Source organism: Vombatus ursinus, unplaced genomic scaffold (genome assembly GCF_900497805.2).
Source record: "Vombatus ursinus unplaced genomic scaffold, bare-nosed wombat genome assembly UNPS02014816.1, whole genome shotgun sequence".
NCBI classification, from domain to species: Eukaryota; Metazoa; Chordata; class Mammalia; order Diprotodontia; family Vombatidae; genus Vombatus; species Vombatus ursinus.
Window position 1 is genome coordinate 6,506,587 of NW_020954594.1, and position 16,113 is coordinate 6,522,699.

The 16,113-nt window shown below is 47.7% G+C and overlaps 2 protein-coding genes across 2 annotated transcripts; one reads left to right on the forward strand and one right to left on the reverse strand.

The window, feature by feature from the left end:
- Positions 1 to 4,284: 4,284 nt before the first annotated feature.
- Positions 4,285 to 11,758, forward strand: SLC37A4 (solute carrier family 37 member 4). Its single transcript, XM_027835644.1, has 9 exons — positions 4,285 to 4,352; positions 5,954 to 6,319; positions 7,785 to 8,017; positions 8,439 to 8,682; positions 9,421 to 9,579; positions 9,873 to 9,958; positions 10,523 to 10,636; positions 11,184 to 11,322; positions 11,450 to 11,758. The coding sequence occupies exons 2-9, from the start codon at positions 6,172 to 6,174 to the stop codon at positions 11,614 to 11,616; spliced, it is 1,290 nt and encodes a 429-aa protein (XP_027691445.1). The 5' UTR covers positions 4,285 to 4,352; positions 5,954 to 6,171; the 3' UTR covers positions 11,617 to 11,758.
- Positions 11,759 to 13,273: 1,515 nt separating this feature from the next.
- Positions 13,274 to 16,102, reverse strand: TRAPPC4 (trafficking protein particle complex 4). Its single transcript, XM_027835646.1, has 5 exons — positions 15,580 to 16,102; positions 15,128 to 15,302; positions 14,843 to 14,946; positions 13,834 to 13,960; positions 13,274 to 13,613 (listed from the first exon to the last, which is right to left on the reverse strand). The coding sequence occupies exons 1-5, from the start codon at positions 15,914 to 15,916 to the stop codon at positions 13,535 to 13,537; spliced, it is 822 nt and encodes a 273-aa protein (XP_027691447.1). The 5' UTR covers positions 15,917 to 16,102; the 3' UTR covers positions 13,274 to 13,534.
- Between the last annotated feature and the right edge of the window lie 11 nt (positions 16,103 to 16,113).

A 16,113-nucleotide genomic window follows, 5' to 3' on the forward strand; every position in this document is an offset into this window, starting at 1 on the left:
ATTTTCAATTTGTTCTTTTTCTATATTTTTTTAGTTGCATGCCCAATTCATTGATCTCTTCACTCTCTGTTTTATTCATATAAGCATTTAGAGATATAAAACTTCCCCTAAGGACCAATTTCTCTGCATTCCATAAGTTTTGGTATGTTGTCTTACTATTGTCGTTCTCTTGGATGAAGTTATTGATTGTTTCTATAATTTGTTGTTTGACCTACTCTTTCTTTAGGATTAGATTATTTAGTTTCCAATTAATTTTTAGTCTATCTTTCCATGGCCCTTTATTATATGTAATTTTTATTGCATCATGATCTGAAAAGGATGCATTTAATGTTTCTGCCTTTCTGCATTTAATTGTGAGGTTTTTATGCCCTAGAACATGGTCAATTTTTGTGTAGGTGCCATGTAATGCTGAGAAAAAGGTATATTCCTTTCTGTCCCCATTCAGTTTTCTCTAGAGGTCAACCATATTTAACTTTTCTAAGATTCTATTGATTTCCTTAACCTCTTTCTTGTTTATCTTGTGGTTAGGTTTATCTAGCTCTGAGAGGGGGAGGTTGAGGTCCCCTACTAGTATAGTTTTGCTGTCTATTTCTCTCTTAACTTATCCTTTAAGAATTTGCACATATGTTTAGTAATGGTATTACTTCATTATCTATGGTACCTTTTATCGGATGTAGTTTCCTTCCTTATCTCTTTTAATTAGATCTATCTTTGTTTTTGCTTTGTCTGAGATCAGGATTGCTACCCTTGCTTTTTTTTACTTCAGCTGAAGCATAATATATTCTGCTCCAGCCTTTTACCTTTACTCTGTGTGTATCCCTCTACTTCAAATGTGTTTCTTGTAAATAACATATTGTAGAATTAAGGTTCTTAATCCACTCTGCTATTCATTTCCATTTCATGGGAGATTTCATCCCATTCACATTCACAGTTATGATTACTATTTGTGTCTTCCTCTCCATCCTATCCTCCTCTCCCCTCCCCCATTTACGCTTTTTTTCTTTCCTTTTTCTCTTTCCCTCCTCAGTAGAGTTTTGCTTTCAACCACTGCTTCCCTCAGTCTGCCCTCCCTTCTATTAACCCCCTTCCTTTTCTTTTCCCTTTACCCTTTCTACTTCCTATAGGGTAAGTTAGATTTCTATACCTAACTGATTATGTTATTCCCTCTTTGAACCAAATCTGATGAGAGTAAGGTTCAAACAATACTCATCTACTTTCCTTCTTTTCCTCTACTGTATTTGGTTTTTGTGCTTTTTCATGTGCGGTAATTTATCCTTGTCTGTCTCCTCCTTTCTTCTTCTTTCAGTATAATCCCTTTTCACCACTTAGATTTTTTTATCATCATATCAAAGTCAACTTAAACCCACACCCTTTAAGTATATACCCCCTTTTAAAAGCATCTTCCCTTGTGGGGATGTAAACAGTTTGCCCGTATTAATAACATGTTTTTTTCTTTCCTGTTTACCTTTTTATGTCTCTCTTGAGTCTTGTATTTGAAGACCAAATTTTCTGTTGAGCTCTGATCTTTTCATCAGGAAGGTTTGGAAGTCCCCTATTTCATTGAATGTCTATCTCATCCCCTGAAAGATCATGCTCATTTTCGCTGAGTAGTTGATCCTTGGTCGTAATCTAAGCTCCTTTGCCTTATGGAATATTGTATTACACTCCTTCCAATCTTTTAATGAAGAAGCTGCAAGGTCCTATGTAATCCTGATTGTGGTTCCATGATATTTAAATTGTTTCTTTCTGACTGCTTGCAGTATTTTCTCTTTGATGTGGTAATTTTGGAATTTGGCTGCAATATTTCTTGGTGTTTTCAATTTAGGATCTCTTTCAGGAGGTGATCAGTGGATTCTTTGGATGACTAATTTACCCTCTGGTTCTAGGACCTTAGGGTAGTTTTCTTTGATGATTTCCTAAAGGATGTTGTCTAGGCTCTTTTTTTTGTTATGGTTTTCAGGTAGAGCAATAATTTTTAAATTGTCTCTCCTGGACCTATTTTCCAGGTCAGTTGTTTTACCAATGAGGTATTTTATGTTTTCTTGTATTTTTTCATTCTTTTGTTTCTGTTTGACTGATTCTTGCTCTCTCATAGGGTCATTAGCTTCCACTTGCCCCATTCTAATTTTTAAGGAGTTGTTTTCTTCTATTTTCTTGGTATCAGGGAGGTGATGCCATGACATGCAAGTGAATTGGATTTAATTGAGGGATAGCTGTGCAAAGTCATAAGCATCATTTTCTCTTCTGGAGCCATCTGGGTCCAGTGGCCAGATTTGGATCAGGACAACTGGAGATGGCCTATGATGCAGTGGGGACAGAAAGGAGGGACATAGATTTTTCCACATCTTCTTTGGGACTAGGCTGTCATATCAGAAAGTACATATTAAAAGAGATAACCAAGAACAGTATGTTATGTGCTATGTTGTTCAGTCATGTCTGACATTTTGTGACCCCACTTGGGGTTTTCTTGGCAAAGATATTAGAGTGTTTTGCCATTTCCTTCTCCAGATCATTTTACAAGATGAGGAACTAAGGCAATGAGGGTAAAGTAATTTGCCCCGGGTTCACACAGCTAGTAAGTATCTGAGGCCATATTTGAATTCAGAAGAGGAGTCTTCCTGACTCCAGGATCTGTGTGCCACCTTGCTGCCCCTATGTTGTGTGCTATACAAAAACTTAAAAATATGTACCTAGCCATGCATATATTTAAATATACACTCAACATGAAATATACATGCATTTTATAACTATGTAGTAAAATTTGTAAAGAAAATTCTCACAATCTTGCAAGAAGCAAGAATCAATAACAGTGAGAGATCTTAACACTCTGCTATCAGAATATGATAAACCTAACACCAAGATACATAAGAAAGAAATTACAGAGCTGAACAGAATAAATGGTAGGATTGAATAGAGGAATAAAAAATACTGGGATCTGTGATTTTGTAAGCATAGGGAACTCAGATTAGTAAACAGTATATAGTGCCTCATATATACTAAATAAATCCTAGGAAGTTGCCTGAAGTCCCGAAAAGGTTAAGAGACTTGTCTTGAGTCATGTATTTACTGAATGTCAGTCTAAATTTTAATCCAGGTGGTCCTGGCTCCAGATTTAGTACTATCCACTAAGGCCTTAACTTTCTGCCTCTGTCCAAACCATGAAGCTCCAAACCAATTGTACATTTTGACCTAACAATTCTATTGCTAGAACTTCATCCTAAAAATAATCATAAGTAGGAAAAAAGGACCTCTCTGAATAAAAATATTTGTAGCTACTTTATTTGTAAAGCCTGGAAGTAACCTAAGCTCAATGATAGGTAAATGGCTGAATTAATGATAGAATAGTTATGTAATAGAATGTTATGGTGCTGTTTTAAAAAGAATAAATGTGAATGAATACAAGAAAATATGGAAAAGACCTACATGAAGGGATCAGCCATATCTGAACTATATAGGTGCTGACTACAACTATTAAAAAAAATAATGAAAACAAAACTAAAGGAGGGGAACTTCAGACCAATTTGAAAAGGGACACAGTAAATGTATTTGTGTGTGTGTGTGATTTTGTCTGTTAATTCATTTGGTTCTAATTTCTTGAACTTTAAGAATTGGATATATATGATTTTGTTTTTCATTACTTGAAAGTGGCAAGAGGATATTTGTGACTCTGGGGGACTCCCAGTGTGGGAACTGCCTCCTCTAATTCAGACTGAAACAGTTTTAGGATTTAGTAGCTAAGTCCTGGAATTGCCCCAAGACCCACAGAGGTTGTGTCTTGCTCAAGGTCACACAGTTATTAATTGGCAGAGGCGGGAGAATGGCAAGTAAGCGGCGGAAGCTTAGCCTACCTAGATTTTGAACCTAAATTTGATCCTAGGTTATTCTGACTCCAAGCCCGGCACACGTTTATATACTTCTTATACTTCTTTTAGATGGTTATATGTTTATAATAACTTTTTTAAAAAAAGTTAGTTCTCACAATCGAGTTAGAAGGGGTTACAGATATGACCTAACCTTTCCCGGGTCTTCTCAAACAGATTTAAGGTCAATCAGACCTTTGCTCTTTGTACCGCTGGCTGTGAGACAACCTTCCCCCCGGGGCTAAACGGGCTTTAGGAAATACTAGATTGGAAATTAACAATTCCCGGCAGGCCACTCCCCTTCGCCGTGGGAGAGGAGCTCCGCTCTGTGGGCGGAGCTTCTCTGCGCGGGGGCGGGACTAGAAGGCTGGGTTAACGACCGAGTCAAGGCCCCGCCCCTGGCCTGGGCCCCGCCCCCTCGCCTGCGCGTTGTGTCCCCTGCTGGCTTGGCCGTCGCCTGCTTACTTGCAGTTCTTCGGTGGCTGCGAGCAGGTAGGAGGCGGGCAGGGAAACAGCGGGGCAGGCAGGAAGTTGGCGGCGTGGCCGCGGCGTGTTGGCAGGCTGGGCTGGGCTGGGCGAGGGCGCTGCATCCCGCGTCTCCCGCCCTCTCCCTTGGCCTTGAGCTCGCGCCGCTACAGCTCCTTATTCCGGGAGGTGCGGGGCAGGAGGACGACGGCAGGGATGGGGTCTGCACCTTCGCCCGCCTTCCCCGGGATTGCACCGCCCTCCCCCCCGGCAGCGGCAGGTGTGCCCCCCGCTGGTCCCCCCTCCCTCCACTCAGCCGTGCCTGCTGCATGCACCTCGCACCGACACCCTTGTGGCCGCAGCCTCCGGGCTTCCACCGCTCCCGGGCCCCGGGCAGTGTGAGGACACTGGCGCTGGGCTCAGTGCCCAGAGCGGCCGCCCAGCTTCCTACCCACGCCCCTTCCCCCACAGGCTTTCAACCCCTCCTGGCCATACCCAGCGTCCATGGTGACCTGCAATGGCCATCGGAGCCGGGGGCACCTTTTCCCAGGCCGGGGACAAAGCCGGCTCCTCCTCCTCCTCGCCTTGGCTTTCCGCTCTAGTTACTCCCGCCGAAGGCGAAGCAGGCTTGGGCTCCGCCAAGCCCTACCCCGTCGTGGAGCACAGGGCATCACTGTTCTGCAGTTGTGCATGGCCCGATGGCCACATTGACACTGCTCTGTCACCCTTTATGACCCGCGCTCCCTACACACACACGAAGAGAGAGAGATGCTGAGATTGAATCTCTCTTCTTGCCCACCTCCCACACCCTCTCCCCTTACTGGGGTTCCTGGCTGTGGCAGTGGGCAGTGATGGGAGCGGTGAGCAGCAGGAGGGTAGGTTATACCAGTTTCATTGGGTAGAGAGATGATTAGGGGAATGGAAAGTGGAAGGAATAATAACTCACTTTGATCTAGTACTTTAAGATTTACAAAACACTTTCCTGACCACAATCATAGGTGGGTAGTTAATGCTTGTATTAGTATTGCCATTTACAGAAGATGAACAACTTCACCCAGGTGGTGTCATGCAGGACTTAGAGATTCACACAGTGTTAGACCTGGAAGCGTCTTTAGTGATCAGTTGAACCCAAGTCTGCTGCAGCCCACCTGCTTTCTGCCCCCTTAGATGCATGTCCAGTGAGGCACCGTAGATTAGGAATTAGGAGTTAAAAGGATCTGGAAGAAGGGAAAGAAAGGAGGGATTCAGCAGCACGAAGGCAGGATGTGTTTCTGGGTAGTCAGAACTGGTGGTAGGGGCAAAGGAGACAAGAGAAAGGGTATGAAGTAGTAGAGCCAGAGAAGGGGGCAGCTGACACCCCCGTTCACTTGCTTTCTTGGGACTCAGCCTCCCCTAGGCCGCTTGGCAGGCACGAGTAATTAGGTTGTGCTTTTAATCACAGCTGCATTTATAAGCAGGAAGGAATGAAAGAAGCAGGTAAAGCAATATTGGGTGAGGGTGAGGGGCAGCTTCTTTTCCAGCACCCCTGATTGTAGAGCAACAGGCTTGACTGGGCCAGACTACTGCCTTCCTACCTACTCACTTAGCCCCTCTTTTAGCTTTCTCCTCTGTTTTCCCATTTCTTCCAGGACACTGGGTTCCCAGGGAGCCGCCCAGGAGCTTAATGATTGCCCAGACAGTGGCTGTAAAGGGAGCTGGGGAGCCCAGCACTGGACACAGAGACTGAAAGCCCCAACTCAGCAGTTTAGGTGCGTGACCAAGAACTGGCAGGCAGGCTTGTGGTGCCCGGAGCATCTGGAGTCCCAGAAGGCAGGGCAGGGCCCCCTGCTTCCTCCCAGTGGACATCATGGTTACCCGGAGCTATGGGTATTACCGGACTGTGATTTTTTCTGCCATGTTTTGGGGCTACAGTCTGTATTACTTCAACCGGAAGACTTTCTCCTTTGTCATGCCGTCACTGGTGGAAGAGATCTCGCTAGACAAGGATGACTTGGGTGAGGACCCCCGGGAGGGCTGGGGCGCATGGCCCATGGGAGATGGGTACTTGTGGGTGTGTAGTGCGTACGGCATGTACTTAGTCCATGTTGGGTTTGTGGGATAGATCTATGCAAAAGCATAGATTGAGGGGGGGGTCCTTTGCATGGTATGATTTGTGGCTTTGTGGGAAAGGGCCTGCATATTTAGTGGGTAATGTAGAAGTATATATGTTTGTATATAGAAAGGTTGTAAAATGAAGGCAAGATGGAAAACCCTAGACCTAATGTAAATCCCTCCATTTTGCAGATGAGGAAACTGAGGCTTAGGGCATTGAAGTGACTTACCCAAGGCCATACTGTTAGTGTCAGTACTTCAATTCTGGTTTCCTGACTCCCTGTCAAGTTCACTTTCCATTACCCTCTGCTGCCCACTGAGGCAGATGTGAGAGAGCTCTGTGTAAGAGACCCATATGTGCAGGCAGGGGTTGTGTATGTGATCTCTGCATGGGGAGGGGTGCTGAGTACGTGATCATCAGGCTTGTGTGAGTGCGTGTTCAGGATCAGGTAGGCCCAAGTATCAGGCATTCATCCTGACTACTCTTGGAGGGGCAAGGTCCCTGGCCCAGATCTCAGGCCCTTTCTGCCCCCGGGACTTAGAAATAGAGTGTCAGGGCTCCTGGGAACAAAGAGCTCTTCTGCCCCACAGTGCTTTCCCTTCTCTTCTGTCCCTGACAGCTGGGCTGGAACATTTCAAGAGGCTGAAAAGGTCAAGGGTCATCCTGGGGCTGGTACCGAGGGGGAAGGCCGGGGAGATGGAGGGAGTGAGAATAGGGTGGTTGTGTTGAGGAGAGGAGTGAGAATTAGTACTCGGGTAACAGCAGACACATCTCTGGTGAGCCCTGGGGCACTCTCCCCTTTGTACTAGGGGCACAACCTTGCTTGCATCTTTTTTGCCTGCTGCCCTTGTGGCCCAATGGGCAAACCTCTGAGACAGTGTTCCCTTTGAAAGGAAACTGGGTTACCTTGATGGGCAGGCCTCATACTCTGACCCTGTGCTCTCCAATCCCATGGTCTCTGACCTAGTGCCCTTTGGCTTTCCATTCTAACTGCCCTTCCCCTTTATTTTTAAAAACAAGTTTCACTGATGCCTGTTTGTTTTTAGTTATTTCTGGAAATACTCCTTTTTTTTTATTTGAAATGGAACCCTCCTCTTGCAGTAAAATTTAAGCAAAAACACCCGACCACGTCTGACAAGTGTGTACAACATTTTTCTCTAATAGTTCCCCACTTCCCAGCCAAGAGAAGGGAGGGAGGTATGTTTCATTATTTGTTTTCTGGGACCGTTAATGATTTTTCACTTATTCATAGTCAGGCTTCTTTTAGTGATCTTTTTGTTTGCCTTGTTCCAGTCACCGTATACCTCACCCTTCCCTGCTCCTTTATCTCTTGCTCCCTGACTCTACACCCCCTACCCTTCCTGCAGGACTCATCACCAGCAGCCAATCAGCATCGTATGCCATCAGCAAGTTTGTGAGTGGGGTGCTGTCTGACCAGATGAGTGCCCGATGGCTCTTCTCATCCGGGTTGCTGCTGGTTGGGCTGGTCAATGTGGCCTTCTCCTGGAGCTCTACAGTGTCTGTCTTTGCCACCCTGTGGTTCCTTAATGGGCTTGCCCAAGGGCTGGGCTGGCCCCCCTGTGGGAAGGTGCTTCGAAAGGTAGGCATCAGCTCCTATGCTTAGGCAGGCCCAGGAGATGCTCATGGGATGTCAGGAGTACCCCATCTTCTACTTTCCTTCGGTGCTGATTTCTCAGGAACCCAACCCAGCTCGGATTGCTCATCAAGATATTTCAGGCACTCTGTTGGTAGCAGGGATCAGGTGACAGCCTGAGGCCTGGGTATAGCCAGGAAGAAGCCATAATCTTGGCTTTCCACTATTACTCCCTCCCTCCTTGACTCTAGCCTGTAACTCAATCTCCTGGGTCCATCCCCATGCCCCTGAACTGACAGACAGTGTGGCAGGGCCTTAATGCTTATATGGTGGTGGTGGGGTACAGTGTGAAACCCCTCCTTGGGGGATTTGCCATCCACTTTGGAGGATGGGGCAGACACTTACCTTGCCACATTCTGCCCCTCAGTGGTTTGAGCCATCCCAGTTTGGTACCTGGTGGGCCATCCTGTCAACCAGCATGAACCTGGCTGGAGGGCTGGGCCCCATCATGGTCACCCTCCTGGCACAGAACTACAGCTGGCGTAGCACTCTGGCACTTTCAGGGGCAATATGCGTGGTCGTCTCCTTCCTCTGCCTCCTCTTCATCCATAATGAGCCAGCAGATGTTGGGCTACAAAACCTCGATACTGCCCCCAAAAAGAGCAAGAAAGGTGAGCTCCCCCATGCCCCCTCCCCACTCCCTTGTCCTCCCTTATCATCTTTATTTGAACATTAACTCACTTGCTCATTCATTAATTCACTCATGTGTCTGTTATGGACCTACTAAACATCCAGTCCTGGGCGAGATGTGTGCTATGCACAAAAAAAGATAAAAACAGGGTCTTGATACTCCAGGAGCTTATAATACAGTTGTAGGAGATGAGTCCCATGGCAAGTGAAATAACATTAACAGTATGACGGTCCAGTTGATATCACAAAGCAGTCTTTCAGTTAAGTACCAAATGAGTGCTGAAGACAGTAAATGCTGTGAATCCTCTACTCTAGTCTTTATTCCTCAGTCCCTGATCAGGAACTTGCCAGATCCAGGCCCTGATAGTCTCTCTTTTCCCTGTGCCTTCCCTGCACTGGGCACTAGAGATCTGTACATCTCCTGGAGCCCAGAGCTTTTTTCTTGGGAAGCCCCTTGCTGCCTAGGTTCCCTTTCCCTCCTGTCCCTTGCCCCATCCCTTTTTCCTGGGCCTCTGTTTCTTCTGTTCACAATGTCTAGAAGGGTATATATGGGGTAGTGGAGGGGGGGATTGTCCTTCAGGCTGACCCCTGGGCTCTGCAGTGGACTTTGCTCCAGCAGCTGGTTAATGAGTGTTGGGGGCTTGGGAGGAGGCAGGGAAGGGAGATAAAAGGTTAAATCCTGGTCTCCCCCAACCCCCCTTCTCTACTTCCTCCTTTAGGCTCCCAGGATGATGAGAGCAGTTTACAGGAACTGCTGCTGTCCCCATACCTGTGGGTTCTCTCCACTGGCTACCTGGTGGTGTTTGGGGTAAAAACTTGCTGCACAGACTGGGGCCAGTTCTTCCTTATCCAGGAGAAAGGGCAGTCAGCCCTTGTGGGTAAGAGAAACTGTTAGCCAATTCCCGGAAGATACTGGGTTGGGGAATGGACAAGTTCAGGAACTCTCTAGGAGCAACGGACCCAAGGATAGGCTTGGGCTGCAGCAGATAGCATTGCAGATTGGTGGGCACAGCCTTCCCAGTATGGCCGTAACCTCTGCCTGGAAGCTTGGCCTTGTGCCTGGACTGCAGTGGCAAGAATTGGGTCTGGGCACCAGCTCTGCCTCTGGGTTTAAGGCAGGTTACCCCTAGGCTCTGCTTTCCTGGGCCCAACACCTTTGTTTCCATTACAGGCAGCTCCTATATGAGTGCCCTGGAGATTGGGGGCCTTCTGGGTAGCATTGCAGCTGGCTACCTCTCAGACCGGTCCATGGCAAAGGTAAGTCAGCACAGAGAGAGGATGGGCACTGGTGTGGAAGTACCTAAAAGCAAAGTTTTGATCTGACCACCTCCAGGACAGCTGACATAGGCATCAGGTAGATAAGAAGAGTGGAAGTTCTTATTCCTGAGGATGGAGTAGGCCCAGTAGGCCCAGGAACCCAGAGATATCAGACAGAATGGTGCGGTGGAGCAGCTGTTCCCCTTCTTAGGGGAGTGGAAATGAAAGCTCTTGAAGACAAGGATAGGCAGGAGTAGCCACTGTGGGCACTGCTATACCTCTTGGAAGGAGAGTGTGTGGAGGAGGAGGAGCTGAGCGGTAGCAGCTGCTGGGCACGTGCTCCATGATGGAAGTGGCGGTGGCAGGGGGAACAGTGGAGTTTGGCCTCAAGACAATGAACAGCCCTAGGGCCCCCAGTAGGTATGGAGTCAAGACTCTGCACCGTGGGTGGGATTGCCAAAGCCCTGTTCCCTCTGGCCTCAAAGGCCCTGATGTGTCAGAGTCCACAGGGGGAGGTTCTCTGCCTTTCCTCAGGGGCGTAACACTGCTCTTGATATCATGCAGGCGGGGCCGTCGGTATATGGAAACCCACGCCATGGATTGTTGCTCTTCATGATGGCTGGGATGGTTGGGTCCATGTACCTCTTCCGTGTCACAGTCACTAGTGACTCCCCCAAGGTAGGAGGGATTGGTCCAGGAAAGAGTGGGGGAGGTTCTCTGGACACATTTGGCCTTCTCCTGGACTCTAGCTTTCCTTTGCTCCATTTCTGTATCTTAGTTTCCCCTAACATTCTATTGAGACCTGATTTTCCCTCTTCCTTTGGACCTCTGAATTACCTTGGGTCTTGGGTTTCTTCACTTTTCTTTAATACTTCTAGGATGCTGCCTTCTGGACCCCAGCTCTACACCCTCTGGCTGAGCTCACGGGCTTCACGGAGCATGAGGTGTCTCATCTGTCTCTGTCTGCCTCCCACCTTTACCTTGGTCCCTCTCTCCCTTGCCCCTGGCTGATGCAAACTCTTGGTATTGCTGTCACTCTTTTCACTGAGCCATGCACCTTCTCCCACCCTTCTCTCTTAGCACCTGGGTTGGTCTTGGTACCCTTCCTGTCCTGGTACCCTAGGGGCATCTTCTTGTTATCACTCATCCCTGGGTATCCTTTCCTCCCTCCTCCCTTCTCATGGTGGTGCCAGTTCTCTGGTCATAAATGTCACCCTTCTTGCAGCTCTGGATCCTGGTGCTGGGTGCCATCTTTGGTTTCTCCTCCTACGGTCCCATCGCCCTGTTTGGGGTCATTGCCAATGAGAGTGCCCCTCCCAATTTGTGTGGTACTTCCCATGCCATCGTAGGGCTAATGGCCAATGGTGAGTCCTTCCCCCACCCCCACTAACTCGTTACTCCTCTGCCCTGTTCTGGGTTCTGCACCTTTCTCTTTGGTATATCCCCCTTGGCAGCCTATACTCAATTTGGTCTTTCCATCTCTCCTCACAGTGGGTGGATTCCTGGCTGGGCTACCTTTCAGCACCATCGCCAAGCACTACAGCTGGAGCACTGCCTTCTGGGTGGCAGAGGTGACCTGTACCATCAGTACCGTGGCCTTCTTCCTCCTCAGAAACATCCGAACCAAGATGGGTCGGCTGCCAAAGAAAGCTGACTGAAGGCAGGGCTGGGGACATCCTTTGGTGCCTGTGTGTGCTCCCTGGTCTCTCCCTGGCACTGAGCCTCTGGCTTCCCTTTTCTGCCTTTTTGCCCCATGTAGGCAGTGGGGTTATCATCATAAAACAGGGCTCCAGTTCCCAACACCCTTTGCCCGTCAATTTATTTAAATTATAACCTTTGTTCCCAGGCTGTGGCAGCTCTCCATCCTGTGCCCAAAACAAATAGTTACACAACTGAGCCTGCGTCAGGGTTAGGTCCCCTGTGCCTGACTGCCTCTCACTTCGGTATCTAGGTAGGACCCTGACCTAGAGCCCTAGAGCAGAGCAGTTTGGTTAGCTGAAGAGCCATGCCCACCTCGCTCCCACCATGCGGAGGACACCCACAGACACCACCATCAAGGACTTTCTGATTAAAACCTGGGGACTTGGAGTGGGGGATGGGGTAGGACTGGCACTTTTATCTTTTATACTCTGAGAGAACGCAAGAATTGTAACAGAAAAGAAAAAAACTAGATTTGATAGTAAGTGTTGTCAGTAGTTTATTTCAAAAGGAGTGGAAGAATCTTGACACAGTTTATGTTGTCTCCCCTTTCCAAAATGGGGAGGGGTTTTTGGCACCACTAGAGAAGGGAAGCTGTTGCCTGCCAGCTCCACACCTTGGTGTTCGATTTGTCCTCCTATGTGTGAGATGTGCTAGAGCATTTAGAATTTTTCAGAACACCTTAACATTTGTTACCTCACTTGACGTTCATAATCCCTCATGACCTCTAGGACAAACAGCATCCTAACTTCCCCATGAGGTAGTTAAGGTAGCTTTGTTCAGAAAACAAATTTTTTATTTTTTATTTCTATATATTTTTATATATATTATTTTATATGTTTATTTTTTAGAACAAATTGTTTCCTTGCTCTGTTTACCCTTAATGATTTATAGTGTCCAGAATGAAGATGATTGTGCCACTGTATTTTTCCCTGGTCAGATCAATCATCTGGAATTATGATTGCATCACATTTCTGGGAAGGGTATTGACTAGAGAGAACAGATTGAGAATCCTGTCCCTTGAGGATGACCTGAAACCTGGAGTTTTGGGGGTGAAAGAAAATTCTAGGTGTCAGATATGAAGCATTGGTATCCACAGGGGAAACCTTTCACATGTTCCGTTTGGTCCAGATTTCAGTTCTGCACAAGGAAAGCTGTCTTAACCCTTAGGGTAGTTCCAATGTGGAATGGGTGGCCTTAGCAAAGTAGGAAGTCCCTTGTCAGTGGCTAGGTATACCACAAAAATCATATGCAACGTGATTTGGGTATGGGATGGACTAGAGGCCAAGGAAGTCCCTTCCAACAAGTGGCTACCTGCCCTCTGCCTGAAGGTTGTAGTGCATGCTGGATCAGATGTCCTAGCTTCCTTCCAATGCTGTAAGAGCCTATGAAGGAACTGAGTTATCTAGAAGTGAAGGGATTGGCCCAAAGTCAAGCAGCTACAGTCAGAATTAGACACTAGGTCTTGAGTGCTCTTTCCACTGGATCATGCTGTTTCTCCCTTGGCTATTTCTCCAGACATTTCCCCCCCTCCCATTATTTCCTTCTAATATTCTCCTTCTCTGTCTTGATGCCTTCTAATGCTTTTCAGCAGCCCCAAATCAGGAAACCAGCACCCCAGGTTTCACAGGAATGTTTATTAAAGCATCTTCAATCAGGTCTCACTCATTCCATAAATACATCTGTACAATATTGGGGAGGTAGAACCATTATATACAGGGAAGAGAAGATGGTACACCAAATAGTTCTTAAAAGTACTACACTGCCCTCTCCTGCTCAGACTCCACTCTTCTTGATGTGCTCTGAAATGGGGTATTTGGATCTCCATCCTAGTAAAATGGCTGAGTCCATCTCAAGCTTTGGTCTTTGCTGGAGGGCCTATGATCCTGGCCCAAAAGTCCCAGCCTTCTCAGCTACTTCCAGAGCTAGCTTCAGATTCTGGTCAAACAGCTCACACCTGGGTTGGACCCAGAAGCCACAAGAAAGAGGTAAAAGATTATGGGGACTTAAAGTAGTATTTAATTACTGAAAGCAGAAAAACCCTCAGGGAGAACTTGGCATTTCCCTCCAAAAAACTGCTCACTTGGCTTCACATCATATTTAAGATGTTTATCCCTGCTTGCTTTAAAAGGAGGTGATGTCCTTTCAGCACAACTGGCTAGGAAGGGACAACTTACCTGATGGGCATCTCCAAAGAGTAGAATGGATTCTTGAGGGCAAAGTCTGAGTAAATCTCATAGATCTTTCGCAAGAGAGAATCAATCCCACCTTGCCGAGGATCTGCCAGCACTACAAACTTGATACCTGTGGATTGTAGGGAACAGTCACACAGTGAGTGCATGGTATAGTAGAAGAAACTCCAAGAGGAAACCCTTGTTTTTTTTTAGTCGTAGCTTTCCACAAACTAGCAATGTGTCTTTGCATAATTTCCTTTGGCTCTTTGGGCTCCAGTTTCCTCATCTGTAAAACAGGGTTGCTGTATTGGAGGACCTCAAAGGTCTTTTTCAACTTCCATAATCTATGGAAAAATCTAATGAGTATAAAATGTGGCAAATTACAATAGCACCACCTTGCATTTGTATACCTTTATCTTTTGCAAAGCTTTTGAATCTTATCTCCTTTTTTTCACTTTTCTAGGAAAATAGGACAGGACACAATTTTACAGATGAGGAAAAAGACCTAGAGACCCTTGTGACTTCCCTAAGGTCACACAGATTCTTTGTGACAGAGCAAGGAACAAACCCAATGTAGGCTATGTTCTTGGGCCCAGCAGAAAGTTCTGAAAAGCCCCATCTTGGGGTGGAAACAAATGTCAAATTAATAACCAATAACCACTCAACGTGATTATTTTAGTTAACAGTGGAAACAAAGGTATGTAACACCTGCAACAGCACACATTACTAAAGTCATCTAAACCCATTTTTAGAGACCAAGTTGTTACTCTGTTTGAATTTTCCCTATGGAAAGGGAAAGAAGGAGGAATCTGAGCCACATGTGAAAGTCAACCTTGGATTAAAGGTTCGATTTTTTTTTTTGGTAATGTACAAAGAAAGAAAAGGAAACCTGACTATACGGGGCTTAAAAAGACAACCGCCACCCTGCTTAGCAGAGGCGTGCCCCAAGTCCAGCCCCTGCCTCCCCCAGCCTGCCTCCTGGCCCTGGCCCCTCCCCTTCTGGGGTCTGCACCTGTCAGTGTCTGGAAGCAGTGGAGTTTGAAGGTGTCAGTCTCGAGCATCTCGATGCCAGAACTCCCCAGCTCGGGAGACAGCTGGGAGCCGATGGCAAACAGCCTGTGTGCAAACAAGTCGAGTGGCCGGCGTGACCGGCTTTGGTGGAAAGCGTGGTGCGGGGGGGAGGGGGAGGCAGGGTGGGGGGGGGGCAGCTCCACCGTGTTCCCAAGCTAAAAGTCCTGCGGGCCCCCTCGGGAGAATGAACGCTCCTCCCTCTCCCCCACGCAAAAACGTAACTCACGAGTGGAACATGGAGGCCAGCATCAGCTTCTCGTTGGACGTGAGGCGGGGCCGGCCGAAGCGAATGGACACGGGGTAGTTGGCCGGGTTACCCAGGTACTCCAGCACCTCCTTCCCATCCGCGGTGTACTTGCCATTCACGTCCACGCCATTGATGGAGAGAACCGCGTGGCCCACTGCGGAGGCAGGGGTCGGGTCATCCCGGCCAGCCCAGCCGGGGCCCACTCCTCCCACTTCCGGGAGCCACGAGCCCAGAGCCCTAAAAGCCACCGCCCCTCGGCCTGAGCAAATTGGACTTCAGGATTCTCGGGCCCGCCCCGCCCCCCGCCTCAGTCCCCGCCCCCTTGGAGAGAACAAATTGGATTCTAGGAGACCCAAGCCCCGCCCCTTCCCGGGAAGCCACTCCTCAGCCCCACCCCCCGCGCCTAGGACCTCGCCTAAGGCCCCGCCCACCCCGGATGCCGTCCCGCTGGCCAAAAGCAACAAGAACGCGCTCGTCGTGTAGCTTGAGTAGCAAGTCCAGCGGGTAACTGAAGGTTTTCTCAGCCTCGGCTCGAGGCGCGTAGTTGTCCAGCTGGTAGATGAGGCCGCCGGCTTTGTTCACCACATAAACACTGAAGATCGCCATAGCTCCATTCGACGCTGTTTCCGGTTTCCAAGTACCCCTCCCTCCCTGATTGCTCCACCTAGGAAGCCCGGAACACGTGATCCTTGACCAGCCCATTCTGCGGTATTGAGGTTGTGGGGGGGAAGGAACTGTGCAGAGCATATTTATTGGTCCTTCTCCCATCTCTATTTTAAAATTTCCGTAAGAGTTAATTTTTGAGTGCAAGGGTAGCTTTTTATCTTTTTCTTTTGCCTCAAGTTCCTCGAAGAAGGTGTAGATACATAAGAGCAACTGCGTCAGATTCCCCCAGTGTTAGCATAGTACCGGTCTATGCAGTGTAGCGTTTGGGTATGATGCATCTTGGGAATTGTAGTCCACGC